At 66.2% G+C, this 22866-nt stretch overlaps 3 protein-coding genes across 5 annotated transcripts; 2 read left to right on the top strand and 1 right to left on the bottom strand.

Moving 5' to 3' along the window:
- Window positions 1-395: 395 nt before the first annotated feature.
- STAT2 (signal transducer and activator of transcription 2) lies at window positions 396-8191 on the top strand. Its single transcript, XM_055792211.1, is given in 23 exon segments — window positions 396-432; window positions 1306-1481; window positions 1596-1727; window positions 1805-1955; window positions 2030-2078; window positions 2081-2292; window positions 2379-2457; window positions 2544-2629; window positions 2715-2863; window positions 2939-3097; window positions 3167-3427; window positions 3523-3616; window positions 3727-3783; window positions 3863-3946; window positions 4027-4125; window positions 4685-4820; window positions 4901-4950; window positions 5778-5866; window positions 5931-6067; window positions 6153-6341; window positions 6420-6477; window positions 6601-7943; window positions 8011-8191. Coding segments are annotated over 21 exon segments (3744 nt in total). The 5' UTR covers window positions 396-432; window positions 1306-1481; window position 1596; the 3' UTR covers window positions 8142-8191.
- Window position 8192: 1 nt separating this feature from the next.
- IL23A (interleukin 23 subunit alpha) lies at window positions 8193-9659 on the bottom strand. The gene is given in 5 exon segments (XM_027784279.2): window positions 8193-8499; window positions 8612-8737; window positions 9247-9310; window positions 9312-9346; window positions 9480-9659. Coding segments are annotated over 5 exon segments (549 nt in total). The 5' UTR covers window positions 9657-9659; the 3' UTR covers window positions 8193-8352.
- A 1318-nt stretch (window positions 9660-10977) lies between these two features.
- PAN2 (poly(A) specific ribonuclease subunit PAN2) lies at window positions 10978-22443 on the top strand. 3 transcript variants are annotated; one of them, XM_055792213.1, is made up of 26 exons: window positions 10978-11097; window positions 11807-12107; window positions 12593-12762; window positions 12964-13084; window positions 13178-13255; window positions 13414-13681; window positions 13919-14261; window positions 14820-14916; window positions 15514-15633; window positions 15816-15935; window positions 16009-16137; window positions 16304-16503; window positions 16922-17064; window positions 17414-17520; window positions 18000-18098; window positions 18593-18669; window positions 19195-19336; window positions 19580-19717; window positions 20413-20472; window positions 20593-20683; window positions 20762-20919; window positions 21004-21147; window positions 21355-21534; window positions 21665-21758; window positions 21865-22062; window positions 22146-22443. In XM_055792213.1, exons 2-26 carry the CDS (start codon window positions 11826-11828, stop codon window positions 22178-22180), a joined length of 3594 nt encoding a protein of 1197 aa, XP_055648188.1. In that variant the 5' UTR covers window positions 10978-11097; window positions 11807-11825; the 3' UTR covers window positions 22181-22443. The 3 variants fall into 3 exon arrangements, with proteins under 3 accessions (XP_055648188.1, XP_055648189.1, XP_055648187.1); XM_055792214.1 differs by lacking the exon at window positions 10978-11097 and adding an exon at window positions 11144-11409 and having other exon boundaries at window positions 16925-17064; XM_055792212.1 differs by lacking the exon at window positions 10978-11097 and adding an exon at window positions 11145-11409.
- Window positions 22444-22866: the final 423 nt, after the last annotated feature.

Here is a 22866-nt window from a genome sequence, read left to right as displayed (position 1 = left end):
TGTCCCCACAGCTCTGTCCTCATCCCTACAGCCTGTCCCCATCCCCACGGCTCTGTCCCCATCCCTGTGGCCTACCCCTGTCCCTCTGGTCTGTCCCTGCATCCTCTCCCCGACCCCATGGTCTGTCCCTGTCCCCCCGGCTCTGTCCTCATCCCCCCAGCCTGCCTCTGTCCCCACCGCCTCTCGCTGTCCCCCCGGCCTGTCCCCACGGCCCGTCCCCGTCCCACGGCCCGGCGCTGCCATCTCCCCCACGTCCTTCCCTGCTGGCCCCGCCCCCGGCCCCGCCCCTGACGTCATTTCGGGGAAGTGGGCATCCCCGCTGGAAACGCCGCGCCCGGCTTTGGGGGCGTGGCCTAGCCGCCGCTCTCCGCCAATGGCTGCGCAGAGCCCGGGGGGGCGGGGCCTCCCCGCCTTCCTGCCCCGGCCACCGAGGTGAGAGCGGCTCCGGGGGGGTCCCGGGGGGTCCCGGGGGGGGTCCCAGTTGCTGGGCGCCGCTTCAGGACCGGGGAGCCTCGCTGGGGCCGGGCCGCGGGGGAGTGCAGACAGGGGGTCCCGGTCGGGGCACGCAGGGGTCGCCCTCGGGGGGGTCCGTTGGAGGTGTCCCCCTGGGGCGGGGGTGTATAGGGGCACCCACCCCCCGCGATCCCTGCAGGGGGGACACTTGGGGTGCAGGGGGCCTGCCTGGGTGTGCAAGGGGGGAGCAGTCTAGGGGTGTCTCTGGGAGGGGGCCTGGGGTGCTGCAGGGGGGGTGCCCCCGGCCCCGCGGCTCTGGCCCGGGGGGTCTGGGCCCGAGTGGGAAACCTCAGCCGCAGCTCAGCCCTTCGTCCAGCCCCAGGAGGGGGCTGCCAGCCTGCGGGGCTCCCGCTGCCCACTCCGAGCCAGAGCCCAGGGACCCCCAGGACCCCCACAGCCTAGCCAGGAGCCCAGGGACCCCCAGGACCCCCACAGCCTAGCCAGGAGCCCAGGGACCCCCAGGACCCCCACAGCCTAGCCAGGAGCCCAGGGACCCCCAGGACCCTGCATGGCCAAACCCAGAGCCCAGGGACCCCCGGGACCACCCACAGCCGAGCTCGTAGCCCAGGGACCCCCGGGACCCCCACAGCCGAGCTCGTAGCCCAGGGACCCCCGGGACCCCCACAGCCGAGCCCGTAGCCCAGGGACCCCCAGGACCCCCACAACTGAGCCTGGAGACCAGGGAACCCTGGGACCCCCCACAGCCAACCCCAAAGACCAGGGACTCACGGGACCCTCCGCGGCCAAGCTGTAACCCAGGGACCCCCTGGGACCCCCCACGGCTGAGCCCAGGGACCTACAGGACCCCCCACGGCCGAGCCCACAGACACACAGGACCCCCTGTGGCTGAGCCGGAGCCCAGGGACACACGGGACCCCTCACAGCCAAGCCAGAGCCCAGGGACCTGTGGGACCCCCCGTGGCTGAAGAGGAGCCCAGGGACCCCCGGGGCTGCTGTCCTGCAGGCAGGTACGTGGGGTGCAGGGGTGCTGGTCAGGGTGCGCGGGTGCTGGTTTCACATCCTCTGGTTGCGCTGTGGCCCGGGGGTCAGTGGGACCACCCTGACGCCCCTTCGCCCCCCAGCATGGCGCAGTGGCAGGAGGTGCAGAATTTGGCCAACGCTTACCTGGAGCAGGTCCACCAGCTGTACGCGGGGTCGGCACTGCCCATGGCGGTGCGGCAGTGCCTGGCTGCCTGGATCGAGAGCCAGAACTGGTAACAGGGCTGGGGGCTGGGGCTGGGGGCTGCACCGTGGCGTGTGCTGGACTGGTGCTGAGCCCATGGTGCTGCAGGCGCCAGGCGGCCGAGCCGCTCTCCTCCCATGCGCGGATGCTCTTCCACTCCTTGCTGGCGCTGCTGGATGAGCACCTGGGCAGCCTGGGGATGGGCAATGAGGACTTCATGCTGAAGCACAACCTGCGCAAGGCTCGCCGTGACCTTCAGGTGGGTGGCAGAGCCAGGGAGGGGGGGGGGCGGTGGTCTCTGTGCCCCGCTGACCCCCCCAGCCCCTCCTGCAGGCTGAGTTCGAGGAGTGTCCGGACAACTTGGCCAACTTGGTGGCCACTTGCTGCAGGAGGAGCGGCAGATCCTGCGCCTGGGGCAAGCAGGGGGAGAGGTAGGGCAGCCCCCTGCCCCCTGCCCCACGGGGCCCTGCCAGCCCCTGCCCCACGTGCTGTGTTCCTGCAGGGGGGGGCTGCCCCCGGCCCCCAGCACACCCCCAGAGAGCAACCGGGAGCAGCAGATCCAGCGGCGCCTGGCCGAGTTCCATGCAGCCCTGCAGGTAATGCCCCCCCCCCGCCCCCCCCCCCCCCAGCACCCCCAGGCCCCTGGGGGCTGCCTGGCCTCTCACCCCCCTCTGCTCCCCAGGAGGCTGAACGCGCTTTCCGGCACTTGGAGGACATGCAGGACGCCTTTGACTTCTGTTTCAAGTTGCACTACCGGCCAGGTAAGACCCAATCCTGCCCCCCCCGGGGGTAGATGCAGGACAACGCTGCCCTGCCCCCCCCACGCCATGCCCCCCCCTGCCCACAGGCGAGGACAGAACCAACGACCCCCAGTACACCCAGCAGATCCAAGCCCTCCAGGCCAAGCTGCAGATCCTGGACCGGCAGCGGCGGGTGAGGGGGCTGGGGGCTGGGCTGGGGGGTGGGGGGGCACAGCCACCCCCCTACTCTCCCCGCTCAGGCTCCCATCTCTCCCCAGGAGGTGCTGGCTCAGATGCAGCAGCTGCTGGGGCGCAGTGAGACGCTTCGGGACTTCTTGCAGCAGGAGCTGGAGGCCTGGCAGGAGCGGCAGCAGCGTGCCTGCCTGGGGGCCCCTGTGGACACCCGCCTGCAACCCCTGGAGACCTGGTGGGGCCGGGGTGGGACAGGGCCCAGGGGATGGGGGCCACAGCCGGCCCTCGCTGAGCTCCGTGCCACCCACAGGTTCACGGAGCTGGGCCAGGGGCTCTTCCAGCTGCTGCAGCTGCTGCGGGCGCTGGGGGACCTGCGGCAGAAGGTGAGCTACGAGCGGGACCCGCTGAAGGCAGAGACCCCTCTCCTGGAGCGGCGGCTGCTGGAGCTGCTCACCTACCTGCTGCGGAGGTGAGTGCGGGGCTGGGGGGCTGGGGGGACCAGGGCTGGGGTAGCCCTGACCCCCCCCGGTGCTCCCAGAGCCTTCGTGGTGGAGCAGCAGCCCAGCATGCCCAACGCCTGCAAGCGCCCGCTGGTGCTGCGCACGACCAGCAAGTTCTCAGCCCGTGCTCGCCTGCTCGTCCGCCTCCATGACCGCAACCACCGCATGGAGGCCAAGATCCACATCGACAGGTCAGGACCCCTGGGGTGGGCCCCCCTGCCTGGCCGTGGGAGTCCCTGCACCCCACTCCCTGCTGACTCCTTGTTATCTCTTTCAGGGACCCCCCCCAAGATAAAAGGGTGAGAGCCGAGCGAACGCCGGACACGGTGGGCAGGGCTGCGCCCCCTCCCCGGGGCTCCCGGCCCCCCACCCATGGCCTCCCTGTGCCCCACAGGTTTCGCAAGTTCAACATCCTGACGTCGAGCAGCAAAACCCTCCTGGCAGGGGACTGTCCCCAGGAGGGGCTGGTCTGCGACTTCCAGTACCTCGTAGGGACCCCCACCCAGACCCCTGTGTCCTGCACGGGGCAGGGGAGCGGGGCGAGGACCCTGGCCCAGCCCCAGCCCCCACCCCAGGCTGACCCTCTCCTGCCCCACAGACACTGAAGGAGCAGAAGGACAGCAGGTCGGGCAAGGGCAGCAAAGGCGTCGGCGAGGTGGGTGTGGGGCTGGGGGCTCCGGGGGGCGCGGGGGCGGCCGGTGCCTTGCGGTGCTCATGGTGCCACCTCTGCGCAGGGTCCCCTGGTCGTGACCGAGGAGCTGCACCTCATCACCTTCACGCTGGCGTACGCCTACTGCGGGCTGCAGCTGGAGCTGGAGGCGAGGGCTGGGGGCCGGGGGGCTGGGGGGGGGGCAGGGGGGGCTGGGGGCTGCCAGCCTGACCCCAGCTCCTCCTGCAGACCTCCACGCTGCCCTTCGTCATCATCTCCAACAACAACCAGCTCTCCAGCGCCTGGGCCTCCATCCTCTGGTTCAACATGCTCAGCTGTGACCCCAAGGTGAGCGGGACCCCCCCGGCCCTGTGCCACTCCCCACCACCCCCAACCCTGCTGTCTCCTGCCCTGTCTCCCCCTGCCCTTGTCCTGGTGTCCCATCCCTGTCCCTGCTCCTCGCCCAGTCTCCATCCCAGTGTCCTGGTCCTGGTCCCTGTCCCTGGTCCTTCCCCATGACCTCTCCCTGCTGTTCTTGGTCCCTGTCCCTGTCCCAACCTGTCCCAACCCTGTCCCAACCCTGTGGCCCCGTCCCCAACCTGTCTTGGTGCATGTCCCCATTCCCTGCTCCCCATACCCTGCCCCAGTGCATGTACCTGTCCCCTGTTCCCTGTCCCCATCCTCTGGTCCATGTCCCATCCCCTGTCTCTGTCTCCTGGTCCCAGCCCCAGTGGATGTCCCCCTTCCCTGATCCCTGTCCCCTGCCCTGCTGCACGTCCCCATCCCCTGATCCCTGTCCCATCCATGTCCCCCACCCCAGTGCATGTCCATGTTCACTGGTCCATGTCCCATCCTGGTCCCCTGCCCTGGTGCATGTCCCCATCCCTGCTCACCCCGTCTCCGGCAGGAGCAGCAGTTCTTCTCCGCGCCGCCCCCGGCGCCCTGGCCCCGGCTGGCCGAGGTGCTGAGCTGGCAGTTCGAGAGCGTGGCCGAGCGGGGGCTGAGCAAGGACCACCTCCTCATGCTGGCTGAGAAGCTCTTCGGTAAGGCTGGGTGGAGCCCCTGGTCTCCCGGGGCTGTGCCGGGGCCGTGCCACCCCCCTCACCCTGCTCTTGCCTCAAAGGCTCCAAGGTATCTCCGGAGAGCACCGTGGCCTGGCCCAAGTTCTCCAAGGTGAGTGGTGCCCGTGGCCCCGTCCCCCTGTGACACCACAGCCCCATTCCCCCTTGGCCCAGGCCCCACCATCACCCCCTGGCTCCATCCCCACTATCCCATCCTGGCCCAATGGCTCTGGCCCCCCTTGGCCCCATCCCTGACATCCCTTCTTGGCCCCATGGCTCTGGCCCTGTCCCCACTGTCACCCCCTGGTCCCATGGCCCCATCCTCACCTGTCCCTGTCCCCACCATCTTCCCTTGGCCCATCCCTGCCATCACCCTCTGGCCCCATCCGCACTAGCCCCCCCGGCCACATGGCTCTGTCCCCCGCATCCCCATCCCTGCCATCCTTGGCCCCACCATCACCTCATGGCCCCATGGCCCCATCCCCCCCTGGCCCCATCCCCCTGGCTGTCCCCAGTCCCCCTTGGCCCCATGGCTCTGGCCCTGTCCCCACTGTCACCCCCTGTCCCTGTCCCCATCATTCCCCCTTGGACTGGTCCCCACCGTCCACCCCCTGGCCCCATCCCCACTAGCCCCCTTGGCCACATGGCCCTGTTCCCCCCCCGGCTCCTTCCCTGCCATCCCTCCTTGGCTCTATGGCTCTGTCCCCACTGTCACCCCCAGTCCCCATCCCTGCCATCCCCCCTTGGTCCCATGGCTCTGTCCCCCACTGGCACTGTCCCCCACTGTCCCCCCCTGGCCCCATCCCACCCCCGTCCCCATCCCTGCCATCCCCCCCTTGGCCCGGTCCCTGCCATCACCCCCTGGCCCCATGGCCGCATCCCCCCCCGGCCCCCCAGCCCTGGCCCCCCCAGCCCCGCTCACCCCCCATTCTCCCGCAGGATGGTGCCGCTGGCTTCTCCTTCTGGGCCTGGCTGGACGGGATCCTGGGGCTGCTCCAGGAGCACCTCAAGCAGCTCTGGAAGGCTGGGTAGGAGCAGGGCTGGGGGGCCGGGGGAGCCAGGGGCTGCGGGGGCTGATGGTGTCTCCCCCAGGCTCATCCTGGGCTTTGTGAGTCGGAAGCAAGAGAAGAAGCTGCTGAAGGGGAAGCGGACGGGGACGTTCCTGATCCGCTTCAGCGAGAGCGTCCTGGGGGGGGTCACCTGCACCTGGGTGGAGCACCCCGAGAGTGGTGAGTGTGCCACCCCCCAGGGGTCCAGCCCCTCACCCTGGCCTCAGCCCTGGGCACTGACTCGGGATGCCCCCCTCCCCCGCAGGACCCCCTGCTTTCCGGGCAGTGGTTCCCTATACCACGGCTGAGCTGGAATCCCTGGCGCTGCCCGACATCATCCGCGACTACCAGCTGCTGGTGGAGGAGAACATCCCGGAGAACCCGCTCCAGTTCCTGTACCCCAACATTCCCCGCGATGAGGCTTTTGGGCCCTACTACAGCCAGCGGCAGGAGGGTATGGCGCGGTGACGGCGACGGCAAAGCACGGGGGGAGCACCGGCCACCCACTCTGACCTCTCCTCTCTGTCCCCAGCAAACCTGATGGAGCAGAAGAAATACCTGAACCGGCGCCTCATCCGTGTGTCCTCCAGGTGAGGCAGAGGGATGCCTTGGTCCCTCTGTGGCCCCGGGGGAAGGGGGACCCTCTCACCTGCAGCCTCATATCCCCTGACCCTGACCCCGACCCTGACCCCGACGTGCCATCTCTCCTGCAGGCAGGCAAATGAGTCGTGGCAGACAGAAGAAGAGTTGGTGGCTACCACGGAAAACCTGGAGATGCTGCAGCTGCAGCCCAGTGGCCTGGGGACACAGGAGCCTGGTGGCCTGGCATCACTGCAGCATGGGAGCTCGGGGACACTGCAGCCCAGGGGCTTGGGGACACTGCAGGTCGCATCTGGGAACGTGGGGACGCTGCAGCCCTCAGGCCCAGGGACGGTACAGGTGGTGGCCGCAAGCCCAGAGATGCTGCAGGTCACCTCTGGGAACCTGGGGACACTGCAGCCCTCGAGCCCAGGGACAGTGCAGGTGGTGGCTACAAGCCCAGAGATGCTGCAGGTCACCTCTGGGAACCTGGGGACGCTGCAGCCCTCAAGCCCAGGGACAGTACAGGTGGTGGCCACAAACCTGGGGATGCTGCAGGTCACCTCTGGGAACCTGGGGATGCTGCAAGTGGTGGCTGGGAGCCCGGGGACAATGCAGCCTGGGGTCTCCGTGATGCAGCAGCCAGGGTCCCAAGTCTTGGACCCACCACAGCTGCTGCAGGTGGGATCGGGAGTCTCGGAGCTGCTGCAGCCAGGGATCAGAGACCTGAAGCCACAGCTGGTGTTGCAGGTGGTCCCTGAGGGCCAGGGGATGCTGCAGGTGGGACCCGGGGCCATGGAGCCGCAGCTGGTGTTGCAGCTGGTCTCTGAGGGCCAGGGGCTGCTGCAGGTGGGATCCGAGAACTTGGGGACAATGCAGCCTGTGGCTGGGGACACGGGGATGCTGCAGGTGGGACCAGAGAACTTGGGGACGATGCAGCCGGTGGCTGGGGACACGGGGATGCTGCAGGTGGGATCTGAGAACTTGGGGACGATGCAGCCAGTGGCTGGGGACACAGGGATGCTGCAGGTGGGATCTGAGAACTTGGGGACGATGCAGCCGGTGGCTGGGGACACGGGGATGCTGCAGGTGGGATCTGAGAACTTGGGGACGATGCAGCCGGTGGCTGGGGACACAGGGATGCTGCAGGTGGGACCAGAGAACTTGGGGACGATGCAGCCGGTGGCTGGGGACACGGGGGTGCTGCAACCAGTGCCGGGGGCTGTGGAGCTGCTGCCTGTCCCTGAGGGTCAGGGGACATTGCTGGTCCCTGAGGAGCAGGGGACACTGCCACCAGAGCTGAGGGACCTGGAGCCGCTGCCCGGGAGCCTGGATGTGCAGGAGCTCCTGCAGTCCCTGGAGAACGTGCTGCAGCCACACTCGGGGACGCTGGAGACACTGGAGGCGGCAGAGCTGATGCCCGACATGCTGGAGGCCAGGGACGGGACGCTGGAGGGGCTGGACCCCGGGCTGGCAGGTGAGTGCCGGGGTCGGGGTGGGGGACAGAGGTGTCCCCTCAGCGCTGACCTCTCCCCATCCCGCAGGCAGTGCCGCGCTCCTGAACCCCCGCGACCCATTCCTGCCGCAGCCTGAGGACACAGCTCTGCCCACCGTCAGCTCCCTCTTCACCACCGACTTCCCCCCACTCCACATCGACGCCAGTGACTTCCAGTGACTCCCCCCGCCCCCCCTGTAAATAAACCCCTTCTTGCCCCAGCTACCTGCGAGCAGACCCGCGTTGCGCCGTAGACAGGGAGCTGCTCCTCTGCTTCCGACCTTTATTAGAAACCCATAAATACCCGAGATAAATAGGGAGCATCACACATAAATAGTCCCTCAGCGGGGAGGGGAATAAATAACAGGGGGGGTCCGCAGGCGGGACGGCCTCAGCGGGGGCTGGCGCTGTGGCTGAAGACGCGGCTCATGATGGTGGTGAAGGACTGGAGCCGTTGGAGTGCCAAGCGTTGCAGCAATGCCCGTGCCCAGGCCTCGCTGGGAGCCATGGTGGGGCGCGGGGGGCGGCCGTGCTCCTGCTGCAGGGAGAGGAGGGTTAGGGGGCCGGAGGCCACGGTGATGGGCCCCCAGTTCCCTGGCCTTGAGGGGAATGGGCTCCCTCAAGTCTGCCCCGCCCCCCCAGCCCCTCACCTGGACGAGGCCCAGCAGCTGGTCCAGCGTGGACTCCAGCGTGGGCAGGCGGCGGTTGGTGAAGATGTCGGAGCCCAGCAGGACCCGGTAGTGCTGCAGCCCCTGAAGGATCCGCTGCAGGCAGCGCTGTGAGGAGTGGGCTGTGAGCTGGGGACCCCAACACATCCCCTGGCACCCCTGGAAACCCCCGGCATCCCTGGGACCCACAGGCACACCCCCAAGCATCCCTGCAAACCCCGAGCATCCCTGGGACCCCCAGCATCCCTGGGACCCATAGGCACAGCCCCGAGCATCCCTGGGACCCCCAGCATCCCTGGGACCCACAGGCACACCCCTCAGCATCCCTGGGCATGTCAGGTGCATCCCTTAGCATCCCTGGGAACCCCTATCATTCCTGGGACCCACAGGCACAACCGCTAGCACCCCTGGGACCCCCAGCATCCCTGGGAAAACCCATCATCCCAGCGACCCACAGACACACCCCTCAGCATCCCTGGGAACATCAGGTGCACCCTTCAGCATCCCTGGGACCATCAGGCATGCCTGGGACCCACAGGTACATCCCTCAGCACCCCTGAGACCCCCTGGCTGTCCTGCCGCGCCCCCCCCCCCCAGCACCCCCCAGCCCCCGGTACCGTGTTGTTGGTGTCCAGGGTGGAGGGGTCACAGGCATCACTGCAGCCGATCCGGGGGGGGCCAATTCTTGGGATCCTCCATGCTCAGGTGAATCTCCTCCTGGCAGCAGGGAGTCAGCAGGGTTCCCACCTCCCCCAGCACCCCGCACCCTCGGGGCAACTTCTAGTGCCTGTGGACCCCCGCAGACCCCCGATCACCCCCGTTTTGCCCCTGCCCCTCCCCATCCGCTCACCAGGACTCGATGCGGCTCCTTGATGGTCGCCACCAGCTGCAGCAGATCCCGGGAGAAGTTCCTGCAGGCGGCCCAGTCGGTGCGGGGGGCCGGGACCGGCACCGGCACCGGGGCCGCGGGCGGCGGCAGCAGCAGCGGGAGGCAGAGGCAGAGGCAGAGGTGGTGGAGCGGAGCCATGACCGGTCGGTGCCGCCACCGGCGCTACCACCGGGCTCTTATGGGGCGCCAGCAGGTGGGGAATCCCCGGGGCAGGTGGCACCCGCCCCCCGTTACTGCGAAATCGCCGCCTCCCTCGAAAGCAGAACCGATACCGGGCCGGGGTCCCCGGGCTGCACCCCGCAGCGCCCGGCCCTGCGCCGCACCAGGACGGGACGGGCAGGAAAACCCGGGGCAGTTCCTGGCGGCTCCGCGCCCGGGGGCACCGCGGCGGCAGCGGCACGGCCAGGACCGGGACCCCCGCCCGCTGCACCTGGGCCGCCCCGCCGAGCGCACCGGGGAGCCCGGGCGGGGCGGGACCCCCTCCGGAGCCCGCCGGCGTCTCCCCGGTGTCGCCTTTGTGTGTCCCCAGTGTCCCCCCGGTGTCCCCTTGGTGTGTCCTCGGTGTGTGTGCCCCGATGTCCCCATCTGCCCCCCGGGCGCACGGGGAAACCAGGCTGGGCAGCATCGGCGCAGCAGCTGGCGGCTCCCCGGGGCCTCGGTGCCCCGGCGGGGCTTCCCCCGGCCGCCACCCCTGGGACCCCGGCAGCCCCGGTCCCCGCCGAGCCGGGCCGTGCTGCCCGCGGCGCCGCAATCTCGGCGGCCCCGTCGGGGCGTCTGCGGCGCTTCCCACTCGCGCCCGGCGGGGCTGTCCCCGGCCTTCCCCGGGCACCGGCCGGCGGCCGAGCCCGTTCCGGGGGGTGAGGAGGGTGTCATGTCCCCGGGGGCTTTGGGAGGGGGAGGAGGGGGGTCTCGGGGGGTCCCGGGGCTGGTGGGGCTCAGCACCCTGCGGGGCGCCAAGGGACCCCGTGGGACAGCAGTGGACCCCCGTAGGACACCAGCAAAACCCCGTGGGATGGCAGCGGACTCCCGTGGGACGGCAGGGGACACGGCGGGACACTGCGGGGAATTTGGGGACACAGGGATCCCCCGGGGTGCCGGGGACGCCGCGTGACGCCCGTGGGACACCATGGGAGGCCACGGGGCAGCGCGGGGCCACAGGTGCCGCAGCCGGCGGGCAGCGCCCGAGGGTCTGTGCGGTGCCGGGGGCGGCCGCAGGGGGTCCCGGAGCATTTCACCATCGGAGCTTGCCCAGCCCAGTCTCCCCCCGGGGCCGCACCGCCCCCGCCGCCCCGAGACAGCCGATTTGAGGCATTTTGTCCCTTCCGCCGCGCCGTCCCGCACACTACCCGCCACAACGTTTAGTCCCGCCTTCCTCAGGCTCTGATTGGTCAGTGCCCGCGACTCCGCGGTGCCATTGGTCCCCCAGTCTCAGGGGCGGGCGGGTTTGCCGGACGGGCGGGAGGGGGGCGCGGTTGTCATAGCGACGGCGGGAGGGGCGGCGGCCCCGGCCCGGCCGTGGCGGCGCAGCGGGACGAGCCCGGGACCGCGGCCCTGGCGGGGCTCTGCCCGCGGCTGCTCGGTACCGGCGGGTGCGGGGCGCTGTGGGTAACGGCGCCGTCGCCCCGGGGCGCGGGGCACTGTGGGATGCTTAGCCGGAGCGCGGGGGGTTGTGGGTAGCGGCCCCGCGCTCGGAGCGCGGCGGGGAGGGCTGGGGCCCTTCAGCGGCCTCCGTCTGGGCCGGGCCTGGGCCCCCCCCGTGCTCTGTCCCGCGCCGTGCCCTGCCCGGCCCCGTGCCCTGCCCGGCCCCGCCCGGCCCCGCCGCTAACGGCCGCGGGCCTGCGGCCGCCGATACCACCGGTGGGTTCGGTGCCGGCCTGCGGAGATAAGGGAGGTGGGTGCGGAACTGGCCCGGCGCCTCCCGCGGCGGGGGAGGGGGGCGGGGCAGGCCGCGGCGGCGAGGTCACCGGGAGCCCTGAGCTCCGGGAGTGGGTCTGACCCGCTGGGGAGGCTGCCCAGTGCCGTGGGGCTGCTGTGGGCTCCTTCCCCCGGTGGCTCCCGGCCGTGACGGGGCTCTGAGTGTGTCCTGGGACGGGACTTTACCGGCCACGCTGCCTGTGTGAGCTGGGTGCTGCCGGTGGCCCTGGCAGGAGCGCTGCACCTTACACTCACTGGAGATTCCAGCCGCTTTTTCCATCCCTCGGAGTCACCGGGCCTCTGCCGCCGATTCTAAGAATCGGGAGGCCCTGGTGTTTCTGACTGACCGACCTAGTTCCTTTTCTGTTTCAAAGGGAGACGCTGGTTTTCACCATGAATTTTGAAGGTCTCAACCCCTCCCTTGCTGAGTATGCGCCCCCCCTCCACCCCGCGCTGGACCCTGTCCTGGACCCCCATCTCAACCCCAGCTTGCTGCAGAACGTGGAGCTGGATCCTGAGGGGGTGCCTTTAGAGGGTATCGCGGTGCCGGACTCTGTGCACCTCATGGAGGGCATGTACAGCGAGCTGCACACCGCCGTCTCCGAAGTGGGAGTGCCTGTCTCTGTCTCCCATTTTGACCTGCACGAAGAGATGCTGTGGGTTGGGAACCACGGGGTAGGTGCCCACTCTGGCAGCGGGGCAGGGAGGGTTGCAGCCTGAGCTGGGCTGGCTGCACTGTTCTCACAACCCTGGGGATGAGTGGGCTGTGGGGGGAGAGCAGCTCGGCGTGGGGCTGAGCTGGAGAGTCCTGCTCAAGCTGGGGTTGTGCTGCACCAGTGCAGAGCTTCTGCCTGGAGCTGGTTGATGTGTCTCGGAGCATGAGCCTCTTGGTGCTTCTCAAGTAACTTTGCTTCCCTGATGTGTGGGAGCTTTTAGGTCGTTATTAGTGCCTGCACGTGTTTGCCTGAAAGGGAAAAGGCTGAGCAGTCTTCCTTGGTTTGGGGCACACAGTGGGGCAGGAAGACCCCTGTAGGCTGGCCAGGCTGTGAGGTGACCTGCCTGCACCTGGGAGCTGGCGCAGGGCAAAGCAGCCTTTGCCTGGATTGCATCCAAGTGAAGCTGGGGCAGGTCTTGACAAGCCTGTCCCCGGCTGGTTTTAGGGTCACGCCACCTCTTTCTTTGGCCCAACGCTGGAGCGATACTCCTCCTTCCAAGTGAACAGCAATGACGACATCCGCCAGATCCAGAGCCTGGAGAACGGTGTCCTTTTCCTGACCAAAACCAACCTGAAATACATGTCACGGGGAGGCCTCATCATTTTTGACTACCTGTGAGTGCCTTCCCCTGGCAGTAGGTGGCTTGTGCTGGCCCCATGAGCTGCCCCTGTGCCCAGGGGAGATGGTCCCGGCCCCTCTGCCAGCTTGTGAAGGCTGGATGTGGGGGAGGGCGAGGGCAGATCCTCCACCCCCTTCCCTGCTGCCTCCCCAAGCTGGGCAGGAGTGTGAGGGCTGTCCTCTCCCCTCTCCCTCAGCATGGACGAGTCTGAGGACATGCACAGTCTCCTGCTGACAGACAACAGCACGCTGCTCGTTGGTGGGCTGCAGAACCATGTAATCGAGATAGACCTCAACACCGTCCAGGAGACACAGAAGGTACAGCCGGGCTGGAGGCTGCTCCCTGGTGCAGGGAGGTGCTTGGTTCTGGGGCTCAGCCCTGCTCATGCTGCCCTTCTGCCTCCTTCCCAGTATACCGTGGAGGTTCCTGGCATCACCATCATGAGGCAATCAAACCGCTTCTTTTTCTGTGGGCACACTTCGGGGAAGGTAACACCAACCTCATCCAACCTGGCAGCCCTGCTGGTGCTTGGCTTCTCTCTGGGATACCCTGGCGCTGGTGTCCAGCTTCTCCCAGAGCTCAAGGGGCTCCCGAGTAGCCGGCAGCTGCCTGCATGGCACCCAGCACCCCTGTCTTGCCCTCCCAGGTCTCTCTGCGCGATCTGCGCACGTTTGTGGTAGAGCATGAATTTGACGCGTACTCGGGCAGCTTGTCTGATTTTGATGTCCACGGGAACCTGCTGGTGACCTGCGGCTTCTCCAGCCGAATGAACGGCCTCGCCTGTGACCGCTTCCTGAAGGTGTACGACCTGCGCATGATGCGGGCCACCACCCCGCTGCAGGTCCACATCGATCCCTTCTTCCTCCGCTTCATCCCCACCTACACCTCCCGCCTGGCCATCATCTCCCAGACAGGTGGGCGAAGCTGCATCCCCCACCCGGCTGGGTTCCGCTCCCCAGGCGAGAGCTGGGTGACGCTCGCGGCATCCCACAGGTTCGGGGTCACATCTCAGTGGGATAGAGTTGGCTGAGCGCTCTTGACCTGCACCCAGCCGGTTCAAATGCCCCCATAAGCAAGAGGCGTGCTGGGTCGCCGTGTGCCGGCTGCCCACCTGCTCCCTGGTGCCACGTTGCTCTGACCCTCTCGCGCAGGTCAGTGCCAGTTCTGCGAGCCCACCGGCCTCGCCAACCCTGCTGACATCTTCCACGTGAACACCGTTGGGCCCCTGATCATGACCTTCGACGTCTCCGCCAGCAAACAGGCGCTGGCCTTTGGTGACTCGGAGGGATGTGTCCACCTCTGGGCTGACTCCCCCGAGGTCACCTTCAACACCTACTCCCGAGAGACTGACTTTGCCTTGCCCTGCATCGTGGACACGCTGCCCCACTTGGACTGGAATCAGGACCTTGTACCACTCTCGCTTATCCCCGTGCCACTGACTAGCGACACCCTGCTCTCCGACTGGCCCGCTGCCAACTCTGCCCCGGCACCCCGGTAATTTACCAGCAAAAACCAGCACAGGAAAGCTGGCCCTGGCAGAGTTCCTCTCCCTCCCCTGGGTCCCCTCGGGAGCAGGAGAGCGGCTCTGTTGCTCCCCCTGGTCGTGTGTCGTCCCCCCCCCCCCCGCCCCAGTGTCCCCCCTCTTGTGGCTGGTGCTGCCCTTCCTGGTCACGTGCCCTGCGAAATGCAAGACAAGTTCCCCATCGTGGAGCTTAACTGCTGAGGTGCGGTGACCGGGCAGGTCTGAAGACAGTTGGGTACGGTCTTCCCAGTGGGGAGATCCCAGTGGGATCCTGGCTGCATCCTGCCTGTGTGAAAACTCTGTTTTTCCTCTGCCTGAGCCCTATCCCAAACACGCCCGCGCCCAGCGCTGCTGCTGTGTTTTGGTGTAGCCCAAGTGTTTTTCTTGCCGTGGAAGATGAACCTGAGGGAAGGACTGAGTGGGGAAACCCCTCGTGACCCACTGGTGGGTCTCTGAGCGCACCTAGCAAGGCCCTGGGTTAAACGCTGCTGCCAAACCGAGCAGCCTCCGAGTCGCAGTGTGTTTTGCAGGCGAGCCCCTCCGGTAGATCCCGAGATTTTGCGCACCATGAAGAAAGTGGGGTTCATCGGTTACGCCCCAAACCCAAGGACCAAGCTCCGCAACCAGGTACCCGCTCTCAGGAGGGGGTTGCGTGGGGCGTGGGGTACCTCTACCGGCAGCAGGGGTCTGCAGTTCTGGGAGGGATGGAATTCTTCCTGCGTGCTGAACGATCTCGGAGCTTTCCACAGGGATGAGGGACAGGGCTGAGATGAAATTCTCTGGCTGGGGGTGTTGCAGGGGGCAGGTGTAGAGTTTAGAGGCAACAGCTTTTCTTGAGCAGCGTCGGCAGGTGAGCCAGCCCTGCGGGAGGGCTGGGGTCTCCCCCTTGGGCCAGAATCCCGGTTCTATCGATAGCTCGCTCTGTGGTAGGAAAGAGTTGAGCTGTCCGGTTTGGAGGTTTATGGCACGTCCCTTGCCCTTGGGAAAACACTGCTGTGTTTTGCCCTTGCCCGCAGCACCACTGTAGTTTCCCACAGTGACAAGTCCCTTGTGAGAGGGAAGGTGTGGAGGCCTGGTGCAGGTTGAGGGAGGGCCCTCCTCCTTTTGGTTTATTCCTTTGCTCGTTCGGGGTGGCAGGAAAGCCCAGGACTTGCTTGTTTCAGTACATGGGACTTCTCTCCCCACCAGGGTTGAGCCGCTTTTTCCTTTTCTTCCCCCTTGCAGATTCCCTATCGGTTAAAAGAGACGGACAATGAGTTTGACAGCTTCAGCCAAGTCCCCGAGTCCCCAATCGGGCGGGAAGAGGAGCCACACCTCTACATGGTGGCCAAGAAGTACAGGAAGGTAGTGGCCTTCTGGGGCCCAGTGGGAGGCTAGCTGGGAGTCCCTGGGCTGGGCTTGTCTGCGGCCAAGGACACGCATGGGTCCAGGCACCTGCCCTTGTCTCCGTGGGGAGCACCTAGGCGTTGTGCCGCTGTCCCCTGCCGTGGGAGGGTGTCCCTTTAACACATCATGTCTCTGCTTAGGTCACGATCAAATACTCCAAGCTGGGGCTGGAAGACTTTGACTTCAAGCATTACAACAAGACGCTGTTTGCGGGCCTGGAGCCCCATATCCCAAACGCCTACTGCAACTGCATGATCCAGGTGGGAGATGCCCCAGCCCTGCCCAGCCCACCGCGACCCCTGGCACCTCCCCTGACTGCTCTGTCTCGGGCAGGTGCTATATTTCTTGGAGCCAGTTCGCTGCCTTGTCCAGAACCACCTGTGCCAGAAGGAGTTCTGCCTGGGCTGCGAGCTGGGCTTGCTCTTCCACATGCTGGACCTGTCCCGAGGAGACCCCTGCCAGGTCCGTGGTGAGCCCAGGCGTGACGTGAGGCCGGCAGGCTGGGGGTTAGAGAGATCACAGAGGAGCAGGATCTGGGTGGTGCCAGGTCCTGGGGTGATGGCATCAGACAGCATGGAAACTCCTGTCACTTGACCTCGGTGACATACCACTCTTGCCCCATCCCCAGGGAAGCAACTTTTTGCGGGCTTTCCGTACAATCCCAGAGGCTTCAGCGCTGGGGCTGATCCTGGCTGACTCGGACGAAGCCACAGGGAAGGTGAACCTGGGGCGGCTGATTCAGAGCTGGAACCGTTTCATCCTTACTCAACTGCACCAGGAAACCCAGGAGCAGGAGGGACCACAGGCGTATCGGGGGGCTGGCAGCAGGTAAGTCCCTAGCCTGGGGACAGGGCAGGGAGCAACCACACCAGGGAGGGGGGCTGGCTCCCAGCGGCCCCATCCATCACTCAAGAAGGAACTTTCTTGCCACTTACGCCTGCCCCTGAGGGCTGCATGGGAACACGTGGAGCTGCAGGTTCCCATATGGCAGGGTTTGAACCCTGGGCTGAACCTCTGTCCCCCCTAAGCCCAGCTTGGGGGGGGTCAGGGCTGCACGGAGGGCACTGGCTCCAGAAGCCGTATGGCTGATTCCCCAAGAGCTGCTGGAATTTGGGTGCTGGCCCTGAACGGCCCTTGTGCAGCCCAAGATGTTTGGGTCCCCAGCGCTCAGCCCACCGTATCAGCCAGCTCTGCTCCGCAGGGATTGCTGGGATCCTGCTAACCCCGGTACTCTTTTTTTCTCCAGCAGCTTTGGGTCCTCGGGGGACTCGGTTATTGGGCAGCTGTTCAGCTGTGAGATGGAGAACTGCAGCATGTGTCGCTGTGGCAAGGAAACGGTCCGCGTGTCCTCCACGCTGCTCTTTACCCTCTCCTACCCCGAGAGCACTGGTAAGAGGCGGGGGTGGGCAGGGCAGGGCAGGGCCTGGCGTGTTTTAACGCTGCTGCATTTCTGTGGCCAGGCGGGGTTTGTCGTCCGTATTAATGAGCTGTGACTTTACCAGGTGATAGACACCTGCTGTGAGGAGCTACTGCAGTGGTCCGTCCTGGGCTGCGGCAGACCCAGCAGCCAAGGTCTAGGGATGGGTTTCCAACCAGCCGAGCTTTTGGCTACAGAAAAGCAGATTTGGGGGTTGACCTTCTCGCTGGTGGTTGTGAGGAAAACCCCAGAGGTTTGGCTGAGCTAAGTTGGTAAAGATTTGTGTGCGGAAGGTGACGTTATTCTCCTTTCTCCCTTCAGAAAAACCAGTCAAAGATTATGAGTTTGCTCAAATTTTAAAGCGAAGCATCTGCTTGGAGCAGAACACGCAAGCCTGGTGTGAGAACTGTGAGAAGTACCAGCCCACGGTGAGCCCAGGAGCGGGGTGCGAGCGTGTCACACCTCTCAGGCTGTAAGGGCAGGTGGGAGAAGGGTATGAGCACCCTGTGCCACCGGCTGAGTCGGGGCAGTTTCTCCATTAGTCAGTGGGGAACCTCCTGAGTGGATGCCGGAGATTCGGTTCCTGGCCTGGATGGCAAGCTGGAATGGCGTGGGGTATTTCCTGGGCTGTTTGAACACTGGAATGTGTCTCGCAGGTCATGGGGATCCCAGCCCAATCCCCCTGGGGTAGGGGGCAGAGGGAAAACACCCCAGGAGCTGAGCACACCTGCTCTTGCAGCACCCCTAGCTACCAGGAACCCAGCCAGGCAGTGGGGAGGAGGCTCCGCAAGCGAAGGCGTTGGAGGAGGGAAGAGGGTAGCCCGTGCCAAATCTGGTTTTGAGCCTCTCCAGGGCTCTCGGTGCTGCCCAGTTTCCATCCAGTTTCCATTTCCTACTCTCCCTGCAGGTCCAGACCCGGAACATCCGCTGCCTGCCGGACGTCCTGGTCATTAACTGTGAGGTGAACAGCTCCAAGGAGGCAGATTTCTGGAAGACACAGGCTGAGGTGGGGGAGACACTTCGGGGCAGAAGCAGGCTTGTTCTCCCTGGCATATGGGGGTTGCTGCGTGTCCAGTTCTGCCGGAGGTGTTTTCACTCTGATCGCGCTGTCTCTAACAGTCTCTTGCTCTCCACCTGAGCATCACCCTACTTTGCTCACAAAGGACGCGGTGGTATTTGGTCACGCTTGTAGCGTGAGCCGTGCGTTTGGAGTTGGAAAAGACAAGATCTGCCATGACAAAGCTGACGGGACTGCAGTAGAGCCGCTCTTGCATTCCCCCAGGCCCCCAGGACCTAGGAGCAGCAAGGCAGTGCCTGCTTCCCAGAACACGAGCCCAGCAGAGAGCGGGCGGACAGTTGGGTTTCCCTCGCTGTCTTTTTTTCCTTGTCACCGGCTTTAAAGTCCTTGTCTTTTCCCCACTTCTGGCCTGGCTGTCACCCACGTGTTCCCAAGCCCAGCCTGTCACTCCGCGCTGACGCTTGCCTGTGTTTCGTTGCCAGTATGCCTTTCAGAGAGCCATGATGAAGAGAGGAGGCTTTGAGATCACCAAAGGAAAAGAAATCTCTCTTGGAGAGTGGTAGGTGACCCTTCCTGGGGTGGCGACTCTGAGCAGTGACACTTTCTGCGTTGTTCTCTGGGCCTTGGAGAGCTCAGGGCTATTTCTTGTCTGATAATCTGATAATCCACCTGTCTGTAGCTGCCCTCGGGCTCTGAACTGGAACAGTCTCGTTGCTTCTCTGAGACTGTGACCCTGTATGGGTGCTCTGCGCAGCATCTCCTTCAGATACCGCTCGTGGTCCACCTTGTGCCCCACTTCTGAGCCCCCAGCCCTCATCCCCCTTCCCTCTTCAGACCGACAAAAGACCCAGAAGCATGTAGAGCCCTTTCTGGCCAACTTCAGCTGACCACCTTTCCCAGGGTCCTGCTCTAGGCCGGTGTGGGGAAGTGGTGCAGCTGTGGCTTCCCCATCTGCCCTGCAGAAGGTTTAGGAATGGGTGGGCGAGTGGACGGGTGGGATGGTGGGAATCCTGCCCCGGAGAAGTTGGCCTGGATGACGTCTTGTGGCTCCCTTTGACTCAACTTTCCATGATTCCCCATGCAGGAAGGAGCTGGGGAACCCTGACACGGGGCATTCGTATCCTTCTGTGGAGGAACTGAAGAACATTTGGATCCCTCACGCCATCAAGATGAGGCTCACCAAGAGCAAGGAGCTCGATGTCTGCAACTGGAGTGAGACCGATGAGGTAAAGGCTGACGAGATCCCTCTAGGACTACGTGGTTGTGTGCACGTGGGGCTGTGGGAGCAGAACCGCTTCAGAACCACTTTCTGCCGAGTGTGTTTGGGCGAGAGATGACGAGGCTGTCTCAGAGACACCTCAGGCAGGGGTGGAAACCTCCGGGCTGCTGGTGAGACGGCATATCCGAGCTCTGGGGTCTGGGTTGGAGGCCTGGCAGACAGCCGAGAGCTCGGACATTTCCTCCTGCAGCTGAGCCCAACTGATGACCCCGAGTCCGTGTACATCTACGATCTCATGGCCACTGTTGTCCACATCCTGGATTCCCGCACGGGGGGCAGCCTGGTGGGGCACATCAAGGTGGGAGAGACCTACCACCAACGGAAGGAGGTGAGAAGCCCTGCGGGATGGGTGCTCTCCCATCCACAGCCACCAGACCCACAGGCTGCTGAGAGCAGCCCTGCTTCCCCGGCGTCCTGCCTTGCCAAAGGCTTCTCGCCCACGGCGTGCTGGGGGATCGGGTTGTTTAATGGGAACCGTTCCTGGGTCCCTGAGCCAAACGTTGAGCGTCTGGCTGAGCGTGCTAGGCAGCCCTCACAGCCAGGAGCCGCTCAGGCACCTTGCGGGCAGGGAAGGGCTGGAGGAGCACTCTTCCCACACTCACTCAGGCTGGTTCCTCCTGGTGACGGGCACGTTGCCAGCTTGTCCTTGTGTTTCCAGGTAAGGGCTGGGACATCCTCGCCCTGCCCGAGAAAAGGGGGCTGGTCTGGGCAGTCCTTGTCTGGTGGAGATGCCCAAGCCAGGAGTTCCCAGAGTGTGTCAAGGCTGCATCCCTGTCTCTTATCTGTTGCATCTCCGTGGAGTTTTGGTTAGGAGTCGGGCAGAGACTGTGCCTGTCCAGCCCGAGGGCTTCAAGTACGTGTGGTCACCACCCAGGCCGGCAGGGATTTCCCCACCGTGTCCCAGGAAGGGCGGGAGTTCCCACATGGCATTGTCACACCCCCCTTTCCCTGGTAATTGGGTGGAGGAGTCATTGCATTTGCCTGGGGGGGGGGGGGCCCTAAGGCCTGTACCTCTCCCCCCAGGGAGTCACACACCAGCAGTGGTACCTCTTCAATGACTTCCTCATCGAGCCAGTGGATAAGGTGAGCACTCGGGGCTGTCGAGGCAGCGGGGACCCCACTGGGGGGGTTCCTGCTGCTCACGGGAGCACCCCACACCAGGCTGTCCCTGCACTGACCCCCCCCCCCCCGCCTCCCCCACAGTGCGAGGCGGTGCAGTTCGACATGAGCTGGAAGGTGCCAGCTATCCTCTACTACGCCCGGAGGAACCTCAACGCCAAGTACAACCTCGTCAGTGAGTGTCTGGGGTGGAAGTGGTGGCGTGGCCAGTGGTGGCGGCTCGTGGCTCATCTCCCTTCCCCTTTTCCTGCAGTCAAGAACCCCATCGAAGCCAGTGTGCTGCTGGCGGAGGCCTCCCTGGCTCGCAAGCAGCGCAAGTGCCACGCCACCTTCATCCCCCTCATGTTGAGTGAAATGCCGCAGGCGGGCGACCTGGTGGGGCTGGACGCCGAGTTTGTCACGCTGAATGAGGTCAGGCCTCCCCGCACTGGGGGCTGGGGGGCCGGGGCACCCTCTGGGTGCTGTCGGTCACCCCGCTGTCCTCACCCACGGCAGGAGGAGGCCGAGCTGCGCAGTGACGGGACCAAATCCACCATCAAGCCCAGCCAGATGTCAGTGGCCAGGATCACGTGTGTGCGCGGGCAGGGTCCCAACGAGGGCATCCCCTTCATCGATGACTACATTTCCACCCAAGAGCAGGTACGGGGCTCCCGCCTGGCTTCACACAGCTCCTCAGCCCCACAGGGAGGACATGGACCCACTCTGCCTCCCGCTCCACGGAGGGGCACCTGTAATAATGACGGTGCCCTCCGTGGGATGCTGGCAGGGGAATCGGGGAGGGGGCAGCCCCCCACGGCTGCCCCCCGGCCCTCCCAGCCACACCTCCACAGGCCTTGGGCTCTGCAGGTGGTGGATTACCTGACCCAGTACTCGGGGATCAAGCCGGGAGACCTGGATGCCAAGATCTCCTCCAAGCACCTCACTACTCTCAAATCCACCTACCTGAAATTGCGCTTCCTCATCGATGTGGGAGTCAAGTTCGTGGGCCACGGGCTGCAGAAGGACTTCCGTGTCATCAACCTGATGGTGACAGTGCTGAGCCCCCCTCCCTCAGCCCGGCCATGAGGGTCTCGGGGTGCGGCCAGGAGGTGGGGGCAGTGCTGGGGCTTGCCCCCCCCGCGGTGGCCCTGGCAGCAGGACCCTCTCCGCTTTCCAGGTGCCCAAAGACCAGGTGATTGACACTGTCTACCTGTTCCACATCCCGAGGAAGAGGATGATTTCCCTGCGCTTCCTCGCCTGGTACTTCCTGGGTCAGTGGCTGAACCCTTGGATCTGGGAGGGATGGGAGTGGGGGCAGATCCCCCCTCCCCAGGGGTCCCTGCCAGCCCCCTCCCTGACCGGGGGTTGTCCCTGCAGACCTGAAGATCCAGGGGGAGACCCACGATAGCATCGAGGACGCGCGCACGGCGCTGCAGCTCTACCGCAAGTACCTGGAGCTGAGCCCGCAGGGCGCCGAGCCCGAGGATTTCCGCAAGGTGCTCAAGGGTCTCTACGAGAAGGGACGCAAGATGGACTGGAAGGTGCCGGAGCCCGACAGCCAGAGCAGCCCCAAGCGTAAGGCACCGCCGCAGCCCCCCCGTGCCCCGCCGCCCCCCCTCCCCGCCCCCCCCCCCCTCACCCCACTTTCTCTCCGGCAGATGGGGCCGTGTACCCCCCGGTGCTGGCCCTGTGAGCGGACCCCCTGGCCCCCAGCGAGGAGCAGCCCTGGGACCCCCCCCGCGGGAGGCGGACACGTGTGGAACTGGAAGGAACCAGCAGCGGGGACGGGGCTGTCCCCGACCCTGCCCAACCCCCCCCCCCCCCCCCCCCCTTTCCCGGGCCTCCCCGGGGCCCGGTGCCCCGGGCTTCCCTCTCCCTGCCGGTACCGGGAATCACTGACCCCCCCACCTCGCCCGCCGGCCCGGGCGCCTTCATAAAGCAACCTCGGACACCCGTGCCGCCGTCTGCTCCTTGGGTTCGGGACCGGCACCGGGGAAAGGGCGCGGAAGAGCTGGACCCCGAGTGGGGACATGGCGGGGAGGACCCGGGAGCCGGGAGCGGGGCTGCGATGGGGAGGACCCGGGCCCTGGGCGGGGCTGGCCCCGGGAGTGGAGCCGGGAGCGGGGACGCGGCGGGGGAGGACCCGGGCCCCGGGCGGGAGTGGAGCCGGGAGGCACCGGGGCCCGAGCGGGGCCGGCACGGGGAGCTGGGACGCGGCGGCACTGGGAACGGAGCTGGGAGAGGGGACGCGGCGGGGGAGGCACCGGGGCCCGAGCGAGGCCGGCACCGGGGGCGGGGCGGAGGGGGCGGAGTCACGCCAGGCCCCGCCCCCCCCCGGGGCCGAGCGCCACGCGGCCCGGGCCCTGGCGGCGCCGGGGC

The sequence above is a fragment of the Falco peregrinus genome, chromosome 19 (assembly GCF_023634155.1).
Source record: "Falco peregrinus isolate bFalPer1 chromosome 19, bFalPer1.pri, whole genome shotgun sequence".
Classification (NCBI taxonomy): Eukaryota; Metazoa; Chordata; class Aves; order Falconiformes; family Falconidae; genus Falco; species Falco peregrinus.
The sequence above is the reverse complement of the archived record's forward strand: the minus strand, read 5'-3'. Positions and strand labels throughout refer to the sequence as shown.